This window comes from Xiphophorus maculatus, chromosome 7 (assembly GCF_002775205.1).
Source record: "Xiphophorus maculatus strain JP 163 A chromosome 7, X_maculatus-5.0-male, whole genome shotgun sequence".
NCBI classification, from domain to species: Eukaryota; Metazoa; Chordata; class Actinopteri; order Cyprinodontiformes; family Poeciliidae; genus Xiphophorus; species Xiphophorus maculatus.
This window is the reverse complement of record NC_036449.1, coordinates 27,552,139-27,571,305: the sequence shown is the minus strand read 5'-3', so window position 1 is coordinate 27,571,305 and position 19,167 is coordinate 27,552,139. Positions and strand designations below refer to the sequence as shown.

The 19,167-nt window shown below is 42.4% G+C and overlaps 1 protein-coding gene across 1 annotated transcript in view; it reads right to left on the bottom strand.

Annotated features, from left to right (window-relative positions):
* LOC102219802 (titin-like) overlaps window positions 1–19,167 on the bottom strand; it is a 215,207-nt gene that overhangs the window by 9,954 nt on the left and 186,086 nt on the right. Inside the window, exons 172-203 of the mRNA XM_023337148.1 lie at window positions 18,855–19,151; window positions 18,111–18,698; window positions 17,708–18,010; window positions 17,320–17,616; window positions 16,831–17,118; window positions 16,441–16,740; window positions 16,201–16,352; window positions 15,930–16,080; window positions 15,527–15,826; window positions 13,614–15,380; window positions 13,182–13,475; window positions 12,804–13,091; window positions 12,384–12,683; window positions 11,937–12,271; window positions 9,975–11,706; window positions 9,590–9,892; window positions 9,194–9,505; window positions 7,694–7,984; window positions 7,306–7,605; window positions 6,388–6,529; window positions 6,142–6,305; window positions 5,751–6,053; window positions 4,692–4,973; window positions 3,987–4,580; window positions 2,950–3,240; window positions 2,524–2,823; window positions 2,045–2,347; window positions 1,658–1,960; window positions 1,304–1,572; window positions 902–1,217; window positions 495–800; window positions 70–369 (exon numbers count right to left, since the gene is read on the bottom strand). Of these exons, the coding sequence (XP_023192916.1) occupies window positions 70–369; window positions 495–800; window positions 902–1,217; window positions 1,304–1,572; window positions 1,658–1,960; window positions 2,045–2,347; window positions 2,524–2,823; window positions 2,950–3,240; window positions 3,987–4,580; window positions 4,692–4,973; window positions 5,751–6,053; window positions 6,142–6,305; window positions 6,388–6,529; window positions 7,306–7,605; window positions 7,694–7,984; window positions 9,194–9,505; window positions 9,590–9,892; window positions 9,975–11,706; window positions 11,937–12,271; window positions 12,384–12,683; window positions 12,804–13,091; window positions 13,182–13,475; window positions 13,614–15,380; window positions 15,527–15,826; window positions 15,930–16,080; window positions 16,201–16,352; window positions 16,441–16,740; window positions 16,831–17,118; window positions 17,320–17,616; window positions 17,708–18,010; window positions 18,111–18,698; window positions 18,855–19,151 (12,471 nt within the window). The remainder of the gene's footprint in view (window positions 1–69; window positions 370–494; window positions 801–901; window positions 1,218–1,303; window positions 1,573–1,657; window positions 1,961–2,044; window positions 2,348–2,523; window positions 2,824–2,949; window positions 3,241–3,986; window positions 4,581–4,691; window positions 4,974–5,750; window positions 6,054–6,141; window positions 6,306–6,387; window positions 6,530–7,305; window positions 7,606–7,693; window positions 7,985–9,193; window positions 9,506–9,589; window positions 9,893–9,974; window positions 11,707–11,936; window positions 12,272–12,383; window positions 12,684–12,803; window positions 13,092–13,181; window positions 13,476–13,613; window positions 15,381–15,526; window positions 15,827–15,929; window positions 16,081–16,200; window positions 16,353–16,440; window positions 16,741–16,830; window positions 17,119–17,319; window positions 17,617–17,707; window positions 18,011–18,110; window positions 18,699–18,854; window positions 19,152–19,167) is intronic.

The following is a 19,167-nucleotide window of genomic DNA, read 5'->3' as shown; positions in this document are numbered from 1 at the left end:
ATGGTTCTTATTTACTCCAACCTTAAACGTTACATCAAAATTTCATTAGGTCCAGTATAACCAGCTCACCGCTCAATTTGGTCTTGATGCCCATGGGTGTGCGACGAGGTCGGCTGAGTCCGGCCTCATTTTCAGCAAAGATTCTGAATTCATACTCTGTGGCCTCCATCAAGCCACCCATGGTGAACTGCCGATCCTTGGAACGCTCCTTGTTGCATTTCTTCCAAGCACTCTCTCCAGCCTCCCTGAACTCAATCCAATAACCCAGGATCTCCTTTCCACCATCATGTTCTGGCCTGAGCCAATGAATGGTGATACTGTCTTTAGTAATAGAGATGATGTCAATATCTCCTGGTTGGGTGGGCTTGTCTACAGGAAGAGACAACAAGAAGTTAACAATAATATAAAAAAAATATCAATACAGTGTTTAAAAATTCTAACAAGGTTTCATCACTTCAGTCATGGGAATAAAAGCATTAAATAATACAACACACCAAATGGATCTTTGCAGACCACCGATTCTGAAGCAGGACCAGGTTCACTCTGCCCAATGTCATTTTGAGCCACCACTCTAAACATGTACTCTGCGTTGGGTATAAGTCCGGTGACATTGAACATGGTGGTAGTGATGTGGGTCTTGTTGTGACGGACCCACTTCTCTGTGGAAACCTCCCTTCTTTCAACATAGTATCCTGTGACACGAGAGCCACCATCGTCCCGGGGCCGGGCCCAAGACAGAGACACTGCGGTCTTGGTGATGTCCATGATCTCTGGTGGATTACTGGGAGGTTCAGGTGGACCTGCAGGTATAGGTATTGTCAGTAAAACGTGAACATATTTTGAATCACAACACAGCAGCTTAGATATGAAAGTTGAGGACAATTTCAAAAATAGTACTCACAAAGAGGTGTCTTTGGCAGAACAGTTCCATCTGACTTAAGGGATCTGCTAACACCAAACTGGTTCTCAGCAAACACCCTGAAGTGGTACTCTACATTCTCCTTCAAGCCCTTGACCACCAGGGAGGTCTCAGTTACCCGGGCATCCACTGTGTACCAGGCAGCCTTTGGTACTTCCCGCCTTTCTACTATGTAGCCCAGGATGTCAGATCCACCGTCATCTGAAGGTGGTCTCCAGCTGACGCGAACTGATCTAGCCTGGATGTCATCAAATTCTAGAGGACCTTCTGGGGCATCAGGTCGACCAATCACCTTCACCTGATGGTGAAAAGCATAAACATTATTAAATTGTTTTAGTTAATCTCTTTTTCTTCCTAATGTTTCCTTGAACTGTTGTATCTCACCTTGATGTACACAGCTTTCCTACCACATTTGTTCTCCAGCACCAAATCATAGGTACCGGTGTCGTCTCTGTGTGCCTCTTTGATGACCAGCTCAGTGATGTCATCGTGGGTGGCAATCATGGCACGATGTGAGATGTCACGACCATCCTTTGTCCACTTAGCTGTGGGTATAGGTTTGCCTTTGATGGGTACAGACAAATGGACGACTCCACCTTGCCGCACCACGTATCCTTCCTCGTATACACGATCAAGCTCAAAGTCAGGATAATCTGAGAAAGACAAAAAAGCAGCTTTGCTTATCAAATTGATCATTCAACATATAAATGCATGTACTGTGTAAAATTCTTCTCTTACCAATCATTTCTTGGACTTTAACCACTCCAGAAATCTCTGCAGGCTCTCCGGCACCACCTGCATTGCAGGCAATGACTCTGAACCTGTACTCTGCACCCTGGGGCATGTGTGTTAGGGTGTACTCGCACATCTTGGTGGGTGTAGTATTACACAGAGTCCATTCAACCTGGTCCACCTTTTGCATCTCAATGAGATAGCCAGTAACAACAGAACCACCCTCTTCTTCAGGCGGCAGCCAGGCCAGAGAGACTGATGTCCGTGTGCTGTCTGTGACTCTGGGTTTAACTGGAGGACCTGGAGGTTCTATTTAGCAGCATAGAAAGATTTACTAAATAAACTGATCTCCTTTATTGTAATACTAAATGAACTAAGTTTTGCATCACTTACCAATGGGATCCATGGCAACAGCTACTGCAGAACTTTCACTGGGTTTACCAGTTCCTCTGGAGTTGATAGCAGTGATTCTGAACTCATATTCCAGGCCCTCAATCAGCCCGGAAGAACGATATCTGGTCATAGTGACCGGATTCTTATTGATTCTCAACCATCTGTCAGATCGGGCCTCTTTACGTTCTATTATGTAGCCAGCAATGGTGGAGCCACCGTTGTCCACAGGTGGTTGCCAGGTCACGGTCATGCCTTCATGGGTGACATCAATCACCTCTGGCCTGCTTGGAGGTCCGGGGATGGCTACACGGGGAGAAAAGGTGGAAATTTTACTGAACTGTGGGGCAAAAAATATCTTTTTGACCAAATAATCAAAGAAATTCATCTGGCCAAACATGATTGTAGATCTTGATGTCTTAAATTATCAAACTGGTAAGATAATAAGAACAGCAAATATGAAGATGACTCTGAGAACTCACTCTTGGCGCTCTTGCACTCCACCACTTCAGACTGCAGGAAGCCACCAAAACCAAAGCGATTCATGGCAGCAACACGGAACACATATTCAGTTCCTTCGTTAAGCCTGGTGAACTTGAAGCAAGGTCTGGTCACAGATTCAGAGATGGTGGACCAGCCTGGGTGGTGGGCTTCACGCTGCTCCACCACGTAGCCACTGACATTGGCACCACCGTCTTTCTCTGGAGGTTCCCAGCTAACTGTTACCGAGACTCCATCAACCTCCTCGATTTTCATGGGACCAACTGGGATACCAGGTTTGTCTGCACAGAAATGACAAAATACAGTCAATTTATGTTCAAGAATTATTTCCAGAATCTCTGTTATAACTACAGTGTTACTTCAATGCTGACATCAATCAGACATTTATTTGTATGATGTGTTCTTACCCAGGATGATGACCTTGATAACCTCCGTTGCCATGCCAATAGCATTTTTCACCTCCAAAGTGTAATCTCCAGTGTCATCGATGGTGGAGTCACGGATGACGAGGTGTGTGTATTTCCCGTTGCTGTCGATCTTGATGCGGTCCAAGCTGTCCTTCAGCTTGGCACCACCGAAGTACCAGGAGCAAACCGGCAGTGGTTTGGCTTTAATTGGGATGTTCAGGTCAATGGATTTGCCACGGTGCACATGAACGATCTTCTGAGGGATGCTGGTCAAGTCAATCTTTGGCATCACTAAAAAAATAACAAAATAATATTTATTTGATTAAATTCTGACTTTCTGAAAGGAAGTATAATGTGTGTTAAATGTTCTAGGTCAGGGCTTCCAAAACAGCATTAGTTTCTGGCACGGCAGCCCCTTTGCAAACCAATAGACAATGCCACAAAATATGTAAAGGAACATTGAATTTTTTTATCTATTAATAAGAAAATATGTAATATTTTTATTAATTCCATGAAACGCTATTTAACCTCCATAGTTTAGGTTTTTGCATCGGTGTCCTCTGGCTGCTGGACAGTTCCTTTGGTCTTTTTCTAGTCAAAAACTGAGGTTTTCCCCAGTGTATCATACTATTTATTACATCCCTACCAGGCTGTTCATTTATTTTAGGTCTATTTAAGTTTGCCTTTTTTAATACTTTAGGTATTTTTAATAATGTCTTACAATAGCACTAAGTTACCTAGTGATATTTTCCAATTTACTGTTAACTTTTTATAACTCAAAAACACGGCGGGTCACTGGATGACTGCCCTAGCCTCCCTACTACAGGCCTTAGCATGTTTTCTGTGGGAAACCCAGAGAAACTTTTCCATGTCTAGTTTAAAGATAAAAGTGACTGGGAAATTGTGACTGTCAGCCAATCAGAAAGATGAGTATGGCAAAAAATGTTTCTCATCTTTTTCTAATGCTCTCTGAAGCCCCCTAGTGCCTTCTGGGGTAAACAGATTTGTTCCAGGTTGTTGACGCTGTGAAGACTCACCCTTGATATCCTGGATTATGACTGGTGTCACAATGTCCATGGGTTCACTGACCCCCCTGCTGTTGGTGGCACGGATCCTGAACAGGTACTGGTCGTTCTCTGTAAGCGACTGGATTGTGTGCTGGGACTGAGAGGCCTTAACTGTCGCCACGGCACTCCACCTGTCTGACCCCACCTTGCAAGCCTCTATGATGTAACCTGTCAGCCTGCTGCCGCCATCATGATGTGGTCTTTCCCAATGGAGGGTCACAGTGGACTTGGTGACATCCACAATGCTGAGGTCCATGGGCACTGATGGTACTTCACACACCAGCACAGACTCAGCTGTCTCACAAGGCTCGCCAACACCATAAATGTTCTCAGGTAGGACTCTGAAGAAGTAGTGCATCCCTTCCTCCAAGCCTGTGATCCTGTACAGAGTCTTCCTGCACTCAGTGGTCACAGTCTTGTATGACTTCATGTTGGCTTCTCTCTTCTCGACGATGTAGTTGCTGACATGAGCTCCACCGTCCAGGCTTGGGACGTCCCAGGTGATCACAACCGACTCTTTGGTGTAGTCTTTCACCCTGACAGAACCAGGAGGACCAGGAGTGTCTGAAGAAAAGACGCATCAAGAAAATTAAAATTTATGTCTCAGCAAATCTCTTTCAAGAAGTGTAAACACTGGAGAATTACTTAAGTAAAAACCAACTTGACAGAACTTACCGTAGACCTTGACCAGGATAATGCACGTCTTCTTTCCAGATGGATTCTCTGCCTCCACAACATATTTTCCAGAATCATAGCGAGTAACTTTCTCCACCAGGAGAGAGGTGTGACTGTCGGTGGTCTCAATGAAGCCTCGGCTCTGCAGCTCCACACCGGTCTTTCTCCAGGCAACAACAGGTGCCGGTCGGCCGGTGATGGACACGAACAGGCGGAGGGTACCGCCAGCACGCAGACAAACCGTCTTCTTCAAATCTTCTGCCAGTTCCAGGTCAGGCATTTCTGAAAATGGAAACAATAGGAGGTCATTAAAAAATCCTGCTCAGATGCATATATTTTTGATGACTGCACAGTATTTTATGTTGCAATTTTGCCTTTATTTTAAATGTATTTTTAATTTTTTTTTTTTACAAATTTTAATACTTTTTGTTAACCTTTATGCCTGAATGTCTTTGCTGATGTTTCACCTCATGTTACTAAACAAAAACAGACATTTACTTGACATCCAAATAGTTTCACATTTTAAATGCAACTTTTACATTTGAAATGTTTGTTTTGACATTTTCATTAGTGCGCCAAAGTAATAAATAATTTAAATTTTCTTTAATTATTTTTTATGGTTATGTTGGTGTTATTTAAAAGAAAACATTTTTTTTATCTTTCTGAGGACATTTTTCTTAGAAAAAATATCTTAACTCGAGATGAACTAATATCTCTACTCAGAAAATAACCAATTTCCACGATTTCCTTGAAATTTCAGTTTCAAATCATGACCCAAGATATATTTTTAAATAAACAGTTTGTTAAATAGTTTTCCAGCAGCTTAATGTACTGTTTTAGACCAGCTTCTTATCTATATTTTATTCGAGAATAACAATCAGACAAATAATGAGTTTATATTTCAGGGGATGTCCAAAGAAAAACAATTTAAAAATCTCAAAAGAGCTAAAGAATTGCTAAGACTACTTTAGAGCTGCAGTATGAAATTTTTTAAAAACTTTGTTAAAAATGTCACAATGTCGTGACAGTATGGTATGAGGCTAATACTAATGAACTCACCAATTTTCTCCAGTGGCTCGATCTCTCCACTCGGGTCACTGAACTCCCCGGTGCCGTTGCCATTAATGGCCGCCACCCTGAACCTGTACTTCTTATTGGCTGCCAGGCCACCGGCCACGTACTCATTGGTCTTTATAGGCTTAGCAGTGGCGCGGTACCACTGCTCCGAGTCCTCCTCTAAGATCTCTATGACGTAGCCTGTGACATCGGAGCCGCCGTCATACATGGGCCTGGTCCAGGTCAAGCTAATGCTGTGCTTGGTTGTGTCCACTATGCGAGGTGTTGATGGAGCAGCCGGTGTGTCTGAAGGGGATGAAAATAAATAGGTTATTAACGTACTTTCATGTTTTAATATCTGGAAACTCTGTAGTTAATAAGTAAAAAGACTCACATGTGGGATCTTTACAGATAATGTATGGCGAGGCATCGCTTGGCTGGCTCTCTCCAGCATTGTTGACAGCCGTGACTCTGAACTGGTACTCGCCTCCCTCTATCAGGCCAGTGATTTTCAGACGGATGTCATAAATTGTGTAAGTTCTGTTCACCCGAGTCCATCTGATTCAACAGAGCAAATAAATTGATGGATGTTTTTCTGAGACAGTTAAAGCAGATATCTGTTTACAGAACATGTTTTAACCTTGTGCTGCTTTTCTCTCGTTTTTCCACGATGTAGTTCTTGATCTCACTGCCTCCGTCGCTCTCAGGCTTCAGCCACTCGATGATGATGTGCTCCTTACCCACTGCTGTGGCCTCTGGGGCGCCCGGCGGGGATGGGACAGCTGGGAAAGAGGTGTCAGATTAGAGAATAATTCTGTCCTGCTCTTTCCCAGGAGGAAAACATACCACAGGCAGCACCAACTAACTTAGCCAATGTTATTAAAATGAACTGAAACTGAAATTGTTTTCATTCAGGAGAAAACTGTAACTAACTGGAACTAAATTGCACATATATAAAAACAAGACATATTGAAATTATAGATATAATATCCTTCATTTCCATGTTTATGAAACTATTTATTAGCCTTTCGGATTGATGTGAAATAGGTTTTTTCCTCAGCTATGAGCAAATTACAGCACTTCATATTTTTTCTGGCAGTTCTTAAGTTAGTCAGTGAAATTGTGACAGCAAAAGTTGGGAAAAAAAACAGCAGAGTCAGTTGGTTGTTCAACAATAATTCAATACATATTTTGAAAATAGTATCTTCTGTAGAGTATTCATTACCCCAAAACATTCATGCATAAATACAATACTTTGACCTTTTTAAATTCTGCACCTAAAAATTAACCAAAGTATGAAAAAACTAAAACTGTAACTATAACTAAAAAAAACTAAACTAAAAATAATATTTGCATAATAATAATAATAATAAATAAATAAAAGTAAACGCATCAATTAAATTAACAAAATTTGACTAAAAGTCACAAAAATAAAATTAAACTATTATGAAAAACTCAAAACTATTATAACCTCTGAAACCTAGATTGAGAAATATTTAATAAAATTAAACCTGAAGTCTGAATGTGAAATATTTGACAAAGGGAAGCGGTTTCGTACTGTAGGCGTTTCTGGCGATGACCGGCTCGGACTCCAGAGGAACTCCAGGTCCAAACTTGTTGACTCCTCTGACTCTGAAGACGTATTCATTGTTCTTGATCAACCTGGAGCTGACACATGACAGCGACTTGCACTCTGTCTCCATGATGACCCAGTTGAGCCGGCTGGTTTCACGTCGCTCTACAATGTAATGGGTGACGATGTCTCCGCCATCCTCCAGAGGAATCTTCCAGGAAACCGTACACTTCTCCTCAGTGACTCTGCTGATCACAATCTTGTCAGCAGGTTGTCCAGGAGTGTCTGAGAGGAAAACAAATCAAGAGTTAGACATTTTTGTGACACGTTCATGTTCTGGCCCAAGCCTAAATGTTGAAACTTGGCTACTCACCCAGAACCTTCACACTGACTGAAGCGGTCTTAATACCATTGGCGTTTTTGACGGTGAGGATGTATCTACCCGTATCGTATCTGTCGCAGTTTTTGATGACAGCCATGGCTCTTGTTGACGTGTATGTCAGAGAGTATTTCTCTCCCAAATCCAAAATCTTGTCTCCCTTGGACCAGTACACTGTGGGTTCTGGTTTGCCTCCCACAGCACCATCCAGGACAAGGTCGGAGCCAGCCATAATGGTGATGACCTCACGCGTTAATTTGCTGTCAAGTTCAGCTCTAGGAGGAGCTGCAGTAAGTAAAACATAAAATTTTAAGTTGTGATAAATATTTGACTACAAAATGGATTTCAGTTAAATTGTTCTGTGTGGGTGTTGTAGCAATACACCCACACAGAAATACAACATTTTAGCAATACTTCCAGGAAAATCATGACACAATTGTCTTGCTTTCAGAAATAGAGTAAGAGTTTTACAAATTATAAACTGTTATTCATATTTTATCAAGCAGTATTGCTGTGGCATAGTCCTGTAAGACAGTGGAAAGCGGTTTGTTTTGATGACTAACAAGCTTTTTTCAGCAGAAGAAAATGCATTTTACCTTAATTTCCACTTTTTGATAATTATGTATGTTCTGATATTACCATATAAATGGAAAAATCTTATCCTGGGCTCTTAGAAGTGTGCTTCTGATAGTTTCAAGTGGTTAACAACAGAGGAGTAATCAAGATGAATGCTAAACTGGAAAGAATTTTGGAAAAACGTTGCAGGTTTGATACTTCGGGTTTGTCAACAGAAACACCTAGAATAAATACTTCATTTATTCTAAATTTTAAATAATCTCTACTAATTTTATTATTATTCATCTGGGGTTAATGAGAGTGTTTTTGATTTGAAATGTATTCTATTCATTAAAGAACTGTGAAATTGCCCTTTCATTTAGTAGTAATAGAAAGCTGAGAAATCAGATGCTAATTTGATAGCATTGTTAGCCGCTGTTAGCAAGTTGCTGTAATCTCACAGTTCTTACAAATCTCATCTTCTCTGATCAGTGTCTTTTTTTTCTTTAAAGTTCTCAACGTGCTGCGATTCAGACAATTTAAAAGAGTTGAGGGTTTCTTTAAAGTTTCTGTAATCAAATAATGTTGACCAACCTAACAACACTTTTATTAGCTGAATCATTCAGTTAACATTATTGGGCAACAACCAAAGAATTGCTTCGTTTTATACTTCAAAATGAGTCTCAAAAATAGATAAATATGTAAAACACTCCGCTCCACATCTGACTCATAATAATAATAATAATAACTTGCATTTAATTTTCAACCATTATAAATAGTGATTCTCAACAGCAGCTTCAGTTTGATGAGAAATATCGCAAGATCTTCACTGCTGTGATAACATTTTTAAAGTTATTAAAGTACAGTAAATGTTATGGTAAACAGAACTATCTAGAAATTTAAATATAAAGGAAAATAAGGAGAAACATCTATACGTACAGTATTCATCCTTGCATGTGATTGGACCAGTGGTCACAGAAGGCATGCTGTGGACTCCAGCTGCATTCTTGGCGATGACACGATACTCAAAGGTTTCTCCCTCTCCCAAGTTTGTGACTGTGAAGTAGTTCTCTGTGATCGTGGTGTAGTTGCACTTGAGCCAGCGGTTGTCGTCCCACTCATCTGTGCTGTAGACCTTCCTCTCCACAATGTAGCCGACGATCTTATTGCCACCATCGTTGAAGGGTACAGTCCAGCACAGCGAAACAGAGGAGCGGCTGATGTCGGTAATCTCAGGTTTACCAGGCGGATCTACAACAAGCAAGTTAAGACTTTATAAAATACTGCAGCAGGATTTTATTCAATTACACATTGGAATTACCAGTGGTTCCTTACCAACAGGATTGAGGGCCACCACTGGTCTGGAGGCTTCACTGGCCTTGCTCAGTCCAGCGAGGTTCATGGCGTACACTCTGAACTGATACTCCAGGCCCTCGATCAGGTTGGACACCTTGTAATGGCACTCAAGGCAGGGCAGCTTGTTTTCCCTCACCCACAAGATTGTGTTCCTCTCTTTCTTCTCAATCCAGTATCCTGTCACCTGGCTGCCACCATCAGAATATGGCACATCCCACTTAATGCCAATGGCATTTGCTGACACAAATACCACATCAGGGCGAGTTGGAGGACTTGGAGGAACTGCAAATGTAAAGAGGTGGAGATTATTAAGAGCCAAAAAGTGCCAGGATGTGTAATATTGTCTTACTCAAGCAGAACTTACTGAATGGATGCTCGATCACGACAGCTGCAGACTCAATGGACTTGCTGACTCCAAACTTGTTCTCGGCACACACTCTGAATGTGTATTCCATGTATTTGGTAAGATGAGTCACTTTGATTGTCGTTCTCTGCACACTGGAGTTTACTACCTGCCATGAAGCATGGCCAGACTCGCGTTTCTCAACAATGTAGTTGGTTACTTCAGTGCCGCCATCATCAGCTGGCTCTGACCATGACAGTGTGCAAGACTCTGATGAGATTCCAGAAATCTTCACAGGGCCAGTTGGTGGGCTAGGTCTGCCGACGACGACCACAGTCACTGTGAAAGTCATCACACCAGCAGCATTCTCCAGGATCAGGTAATACTTGCCGCTGTCACTTCTCTTGCTGTCTCTCACTATTAGTGTGGTTCTCTCATTTGTGGTCCTGATTAAGACTCTGTCAGTCTCCTTCAGCTTCATTTCCTCCAGTTTCCATGTGACCTTGGGCGCAGGTCTGCCGCTTATTGGGATATCAATTGTGATAGTATTGGAAAGCTTACAGGTGATGAGCTGGTTAGTGATACTGCTGAGATCAGCAGTTGGCTCAATGAGAGGCTCCTTTATGATCACAGAGGTGAAAGTGCCTTGAGGCTCACTGATTCCAGCATCATTTTTGGCCTTGACCCTAAAGTCATACTCAGTGTTTTCAATCAGACCTTCTACCAGCATCTTCGGCAATTTAGTCTCTCCATAAACAATCCAACGGTCACTACCCTTGGCTCTGAATTCAACAATGTACCCTCGGATGCGGCTGCCTCCATCATGGTCAGGTTTAAGCCACACTAGGGAGGCTGTGGAACTAGTGGTATCGACAACATCTAATCTTTTGGGTGGTGCAGGCTCTTCTGTGGCAACGACAGGCTCAGTCATTTCCTTTGGTTCACCTTGACCATACTGGTTAACAGCAGTCACTCTGAATAAGTATGGCACACCAATGTCTAGACCAGTTATCCTTATCATTTGGCGTGAGCTCTTGCTGCTGACCTCCTGCCAAGCAAGGCGGCTTGCCTCACGTTTATCTACTATGTAGTGATGGATGCGGGCTCCACCATCATTGGATGGAGCATCCCACATCATTGTCAAAGCACCACGTGTAACATCTTTGAAGGAGATTGCTCCTGGAGGTCCTGGAGTGTCTAAAACTTTGATAGTGAATGTGATAGACTTTCGTCCACTGTTGTTTTCCAGGGACAGGGTGTATTTTCCTGCCTCATATCTTGTGCAGCCTTCTATAGTCAGAGTGGATGAGCTGTCTGTGGTGTTGATGTCCGCCATGACAGGAACTTCACCATCTACTCTAGACCAGGTGGCCAGTGGAGTAGGCTTTCCTCTGAAAGCGACGCTGAGAGTGACTATTCCTCCGTTCTTGACAGTGTGAGTTTGTTTGAAGTTTGCATCAATGTCAAATTCTGGAGATGTAAGTCTATCTAGAGCCTGAACAGGGTGTGGCATAACTGAAGCTTCACCCTCTCCTGACCCATTCACAGCACTGACTCTGAACTTGTAAAGCTCTCCAGCTACCAGGCCCTTTGCAGTGTATCTATTGTGGATACAAATCTGACTATTGACTCTGTGCCACTCCTCTAGACTGGCCTTACACATGTCAATGTTATAGCCAATAATTTCCAAGCCACCATCAAATACTGGTTTTGTCCATTCCAGGGTGACAGTGGACTTAGTGGAGTCAATGACCTGTTAAAGAAAGAAATCTTTTTATTCCTTTGCTCATTTTTGCTTGGGTAACTTTTATTTTACAAATCAGTTTCCTTAAAGTAAAATTAATTCACTCAAACTGCTTTATTACAAAGCTATCCTTCACAGAATAGCTTTGTAATTTTTGTTAAAGATCAGCATTAAACTGAAACTGTATACCATTACAAGTAGAAGGTTTGGATGATGATACAGTTCTCAAACAGTCCTACCTTGATTACACTTGGGGCACTAGGAGCACTTGTTGGCTCTCTGCATTTAAAGAGCCTGGAGGTACTGCTGGCTGGTCCAATACCAGCTCCATTTTCAGCCATGACGCGGAACTCGTACTCATTGCCCTCGGTCAGGTGGGTGATACGGTGCCTTAGTTCTGTTATGGGTCTCTTGGAAGACACCCTAACCCAACGAAGGCTCTTCTTCTCTCTCCTTTCCAGAATGTAATGCTTGATTTCATTACCTCCATCTGATCTCGGCCTGGTCCAGCACATAGTGATGCTATCTCCAGTTATGTGAGTTGCATCTGGCGTACCAGGAGCATCTGGCACAGCTAAGGGGAAAGCACAGCAAAACTGTAAGTTGAAAAAATGCTTCTTTGGATCAGGTGGGAAATTTGGGGTTTTAGTTCTGGAAGTAGAAATAATCTTTCAAGGTTTACTTACTGTATTGCATGCGTGCAATAACTGCATCAGAATCCAGTGGTTTGCCGACCCCAAATTTGTTGACTGCAGAGATTCTGAACTGGTACTCATTTCCCTTGATGAGGTTGGTGACATTATATGAGCAAGCTTCACATTTGGATGTAACCAAAGCCCAGGAAATTCTGGATGTTTCCCGTTTTTCCACTACATAGTGGGTGATCGCAGCACAGCCATCATTTTCTGGTGGGTTCCACCATACAGTGCACTTTTCAGCAGTTATGCCGGTAAAGCGGATGGGACCCTCAACAGGTCCAGGAGTATCTGTGTGGACAGAGGGGTTCAGAGGCCTTAGTGTGAAAAATTATGTAATTTATTTTTAATTAACTCATTGGCCACTTTTAGAGATATGGTAGTGAAACAAAAATGTATTGGTTTACCAACCTTGCACTCTGACATTAACATCTGCTTTCCTAGAGCCAGAGCTATTTTTTGCTTCCACAGTATAAATTCCACGGTGGTTCCTGTCTGCATCACGGATAAACAGACTGCTGGTGCCAATGCCAGTGGTAATCTCAATGTCAATCATTGTTCGCTTATCAATTTCTTTGCCATCCTTGTACCACAAAACCTGAGGAACTGGGCGCCCAGTGATGGTACAATTGAGCTTAACATTTTCTCCAGCCTTCAGAGTGAGCACCTGGTCAGGGGACCACTCGATTTCAGGAGTAACTGATGACAAAAACATTAAAACCAAAATTAATGTCAGCTTATTTGTGATAAACAAGTAATTAAATGATCAATTTCTTAAAAAACACATACTGCTCTCATCCTTGGTCATGATATATCCAGAAGAGTTAGATGGGGGGCTGACTGTACCGATAGCATTTCTTGCAATCACTCTGAACTCAAATCTGTCTCCAGGGGACAGACCAGTCACAGTGAACTGGGTATCACTTATATCAATAAAGTTGCATCGTAGCCATTTTCCTCTGCCTTGGCGCCTTTCTACATTGTAAGCCACAATTTTGCTTCCACCATCTCTCTTTGGAACTTCCCATTGCAGGGTGACTGAATCCCTTGTTGTATCAATGCAGACAGGAGTGCCAGGTGGGTCTGGGGAAAGTGAGAACAACCTCGTTAATGTGTAATATTTGGGTTTAATTTAATGGATATTGTTAATCCTTCTAAAAAACATTTTTCCAGTTAAATTGTCACATTCACAGTTTTTAAATGCAATTACATTAAACTTACCAACAGGGGATATGGCAAGAGCATGTTTGCTCTGCTCGCTGACAGGGCTTAGTCCAGCATTGTTTTCAGCATAAACTCTGAAAGAGTACTCCAGACCTTCCATGAGACCAATGATCCTGTACTCTTTGTTGGAAATGATTGTGGAATTGACCTTCTGCCATAAGAGGCTGTTCCTGTCCTTCTTCTCAACATGATAACCCACGATAGGAGAACCTCCATCAAAGCCTGGAGCATCCCACTTAATGGTCATACCATCACTGGTGACGTTGAAGGCAACTGGCTTTCCTGGTGGACCTGGAGGTTTATACTGGTGCTGAGCAATAACATGTGAGGAGCAGAGTGGTTCGCTGACTCCATACTTGTTCTCGGCACGGACTCTGAATTGGTATTGAGCTCCCTTGACTAGGTTAGGGATCTTGAAGCTGGTCCTTACAACACTTGAGCAGACCATTTTCCAGTTGGCCTGGGAGGTTTCACGTTTCTCCACGCTGTAGCATGTAATCTCACCACCGCCATCCTCCTTTGGCACATCCCAGGAAATGATGATACTTTGAGCCTTTATCTCATCAAAGCGAATAGGACCAACAGGAGCCGTAGGTGGTCCAAGAGTGATTACATTGATGTCAAAGTAGTTTTTGACCACTCTGTTGTCCAGAACTAAAGTGTACTGGCCAGCATTCTCCTTCTTGGCTCCTCTAACTGTGACTGCAGTCTTGTTGTCAGTGGTCCTAAATCGAATCTTCTCGCTCTCCTTTAGTGGAAGGTTATCCTTTAGCCAGCTGATTGCAGGTCTTGGTTTTCCCTTAAATGGTAGCTCAATGTGGATGTTTTGCCCAATACGAACAGCAAGCTCTCCATTTGGATAATCACTGAGACTGGCTTCTGGAGGAATAATAAAATCTATCACTGGGATTGAACCAATCAGAGAGAAATCACTTCTTCCTTTCTCGTTCTTGGCAAACACTTTGAAATCCATGATGGCATTTTCCCTGAGTCCAGTCACCTCACATGTACAACGTTTGCATGTTGCACCTAAACTCCAGTTGACTTCATCCTGGCTTCTCTTTTCAACAATGTACTCTGTGATGTGGCTGCCTCCATCATGGTCCGGTCGGGTCCACTGCAGTGTAACAGAGGTCTTTGTAGAGTCCAACATCACCAGGTTTTTAACAGCTCCAGGAGTCTCTGTTGCTCTGACAGCTTCAGTGGACTCACAGAAGTCACCCACACCAAACTCATTTTCAGCTGACACACGAAAGAAGTAAGCAATATCCTCTTCCAGGTCGGTCACCTTGTAAGATGTGTTAGGACATTCTGCACTGATCACCTGGTAGGCCTTCATGGTTGAGGCTTTCTTCTCAACAATGTAATTTGTGACAGGTGAGCCACCATCAACAAGAGGAGCCTCCCAGCTTAGGGTCAGCTTCCCTCTTGTCACGTTTTTGATTATTAGCTTCTGGCAGGATGATGGACTATCTAGAACCCTGAGGGAAACGGTGATTATCTTGGGTTCACCTACACCATTCTCTATTTCCAGCATGTACTTTCCACAGTCATCACGAGTGACCTTTGGAATAAGGAGTGTGGTGGATCTCTCAGTGCTCTTGATGGTGAAGCGGTTATCACCAGCCATGTTACGATCACCACGTCGCCAGGTGACATTGGGAGCTGGTCGTCCCTTCAATGGGATAAACACTTCAACATCGCGGCCGGCTTTAGCTGTGTATTGAGTTGTCATAGGAACATCTAAGTCCAAATCAGCCTCCTCTGTTAAACAGACAAAAAAAATAATAGTACTAATAAATAAAAGAAATTATAAATCATCAGGAAAAAAAGATGTCCACATTTCATGATGTTTTTAAAGCCAAAATCATTTTCAATATTTTTTTCTCAATTATAAATAAAATCCAAACCTAATATGTCTTTGGCTTGCACAGGCTGGTACATCTTGATGTCCTCTCCTTTGCCCTTGCTGTTCACAGCAGATACTCTGAAAAAGTAGTAAGTGGCAGGTTTCAAGTGGGACACCACATACTCGCAACCCTTAACCTGTGGGTTGGTGATAACCCATTCTTTCTCTCCTGCATTCATCTGTTCCAGCAAATAGTGTGTGATTTCACTGCCACCATCATAGACAGGCTTCTCCCAGCCAAGAGTGATGGAAGTCTTTGTGGAGTCGACCACACGGAGCTTTGTGGGTTCACCAGGCAGATCTAGGGAGGCCAAATAAGGTGAATATTTTTAGTAGCTGCATATAAACCCACTTTAGGTTATAAAGGTCAACATTCAGAAACAACATGAAATCTTCTGACATACCAATGGGGTCATAGGCCCTGTAAAGATCAGAGGCTTCAGAGTAGTTTCCTGCTCCAGCCTTGTTTACAGCACAAACTCTGAACTGGTACTCATTGTTTTCAGTTAAGTTGCTGACTTTCTGTCTGGTGTCTCTGATTGTTCCTTTCACCACCTGGAAAAAACAGTGGATAGTGTTATGTATAATAATAAAAATATCCATTGTAATTAATAGTTTATCTTCTTAAAGCATGAAATTAGTAAATATTAATCTACTAATTAGATTAGTACCAACCTTGAACCACTGAAGACTCTTCTTCTCTCTTTTCTCGAGGTAATAACCATCAATATCACTGCCTCCATCCAGTGCAGGTCTTTCCCAGATCACAGTCATTGTGGACTTGGTGATCATAGTAACCTTAGGCTTAGATGGTTCACTGGGAGGAACTGTATAAAATGAAAAAGCACAGCTCACATAAGTCTGTTTAGACTATTGTATTGTTTTAAATGAGTAAAATGTGCTGTGTTCTGTTACCAAACGGGTTCTTTGCAATAATGGGCTGAGACTCCAGGGGGTCTCCAATGCCATATTTGTTGACTCCACGGACTCTGAAGATGTACTCATTACCCTGGATGAGTCTGGGCACATTCACGATGCAGTCTACAAGTTTCTCAGACACAATAGACCACATGACTCTGCTGGTCTCTCTCTTCTCTACGATGTAATGAGTTACCATGGCACCGCCCTCATCGGCAGGTGGAGACCACATGATGGTAATGTTGTCAGCCATCACTTTCTTAAACTGAATTTCGCCAGCAGGAGGTCCTGGCTTGTCTGATAAAGGAACAAATATATACAAAAAAATGAGGTATACATTATGTCTTTCAATGCAAATATGTTGCAATAACATTATCATGTGAATACCTTGAATGAGCAGCCTGACAATGGCACATGAAGATCCCAGGGAGTTCTTCACTTTGACCTCATACGTCCCCGAGTTCAGACGAGTAGTGTCCCTCAGGAATATACCAGTGGACTCAAACGTGTGTTTGAAAGTGAGCTGAGCAGTAGGTTTGAGCTCTCGTCCATCCTTAAACCACTCAATTGTGGGGGTAGGTTTGGCTGTGATATTGAATTTAAGTTCCACGTCTGAGCCTGCGCTGTATTTGACCTCATTAAGGTACTCCTGGGGAATTTCAATTTCTGGGGCACCTGATAAAAACAAAGATGTTTTTGTTGAATTTCTGATGTAGCTAGGTATCATGCATAACAAGAGCACAGTGGCAATTTGTACAGATAATCATAAACTTTCTAGGGGAAAAAACACAAAAATACAGTAAAAATGGCCAATAGCTTATATTGTATTTAACTGAAACAACTATAAGTAAATTCAGGATCAAAAATAATTCCTACCATAGGTGTCCACACAAGTGGCTGGTCCAACTGTCATAGATGGGTTGCTTACTGAACCAACTGCATTCTTGGCCATGACCCTGAATTCATATGTTTCATTCTGGGTAAGTCCAGCCACAGTGAAATGTGTGTCCGTGATATTGGTGAGGTTAGCTTTGGACCACTTAGGACTAACACCTTTCCTCTTCTCAACAATGTAACCAGTAATAGGGGATCCACCATCATAGTTGGGTTTCTCCCAGGCAAGGCTGATAGAGTTTTTGGTGATGTCACTGATTCTTAGGTTGATGGGTGGCTCTGCAGATATGACCAGAAAAGATTAATTAACAGACTTTTTCACCATAATTTGATCATGTTTATCTTTAAAAATGTTTCACTTGGTCCTCACCACAGGCATCTATAGCCAACACAGCATCTGAAGCCTTACTGAAAACACTGAGGCCAGCAGCATTCTCCGCTGCCACCTTAAATTCATAAATAAGTCCAGCATTAACGGTGGTGACCTTATAGTGTGTAGATCGGATCACCGTTTTGTTAACTAGCTGCCACATGATGCTGTTCCTATCTTTCATCTGGAGATGGTAGCCAAACACATGGCTGCCTCCATCTGACTTGGGCTCCTTCCAGGCTAATGCGATGCTCTCCCTGGTTACAGCAGTAACCTCTGGAGTTGATGGAGCATCTGGAATAGCTGGTAGATAAAAATCAAAGTTACAAGGTTTGTGCATGCTCATTATTAAACTTGAGTATTAAATGTTACATTTGGAATGAAAGCTAAATAAACCCCTTACTGTATGGAAGGCTGACTGTGACTGCTGGAGAGTCGATATGTTCACTAATTCCATATTTGTTCTCAGCCCTGATTCTGAACTGATACTCCAGCCCAGTGGTAAGTTTCATAACCTTTATGGTGCAACGAGCCACAGCAGATGAGACGTCAATCCAGTTTGCTGTAGTTGTTTCTCTCTTCTGGATGATATAGTTAGTGATGGGGCTGCCACCATCATATGCTGGTGGGAGCCACCTGAGACTTGCACTCTCTTCTGTGACATCAAACAGCTCTACAGGTCCAAGTGGAACACTTGGGCGATCCAGAACCACAATATTGACAAAGGACTTGGTGGTTCCACTGGAGTTGGAGGCAGTTATATCATAGCGTCCCGAGTCTCCAGCAATGCTTTCACGCAAGATGATTTTGATGCTGTCAGGAGTGACTTCAGAATTGAACCTCATTGTTGACTTAAGTACTACATTATCCTTGGAAAGAGTGACTTTGGGCAGGGGTCTGCCAGTCAGAGGAATCTCACACTTCAGAGTTGAACCAGCTCTAACGTACACAGTGTTGTGGGGGAAGTCCTTCATGTTGATTTCGGGAGATTCTGGGGAAACATGAAGATCACAGGTTTTACAATGTCTTTTGATTTTTGACTAGATTGTATCAGAACAAGTACAAGTATAGAAAACAAGTTAAACCAGAAATATTTTCTTCTGGATTACAATAGTGAATTTGAATATGTATATATTTTGTAACTTACCCAGCTGGTCTTTGACCATAACAGGGGTGAACATTTCCTTAACATCACTATATCCAGCAAGGTTCTCAGCTTTGACCCTGAAGTAGTATTCAGCTTTCTCCCTTAGGCCAGACACAGTAAAGTGGATAAACTTGGTGACACCACATTTAACCCACTTCTCCTGACCCTTCTCCAGTGCTTCAACCAGATATCCAGTAATTCTGCTGCCTCCATCATGTTCAGGTTTAGCCCATGCCAATGACACACTCTCCCTGGTGACATCAGTTACTCCAAGCTTTGGTGGTGGGCTTGGTTTTTCTGGAAAAAAGATCAC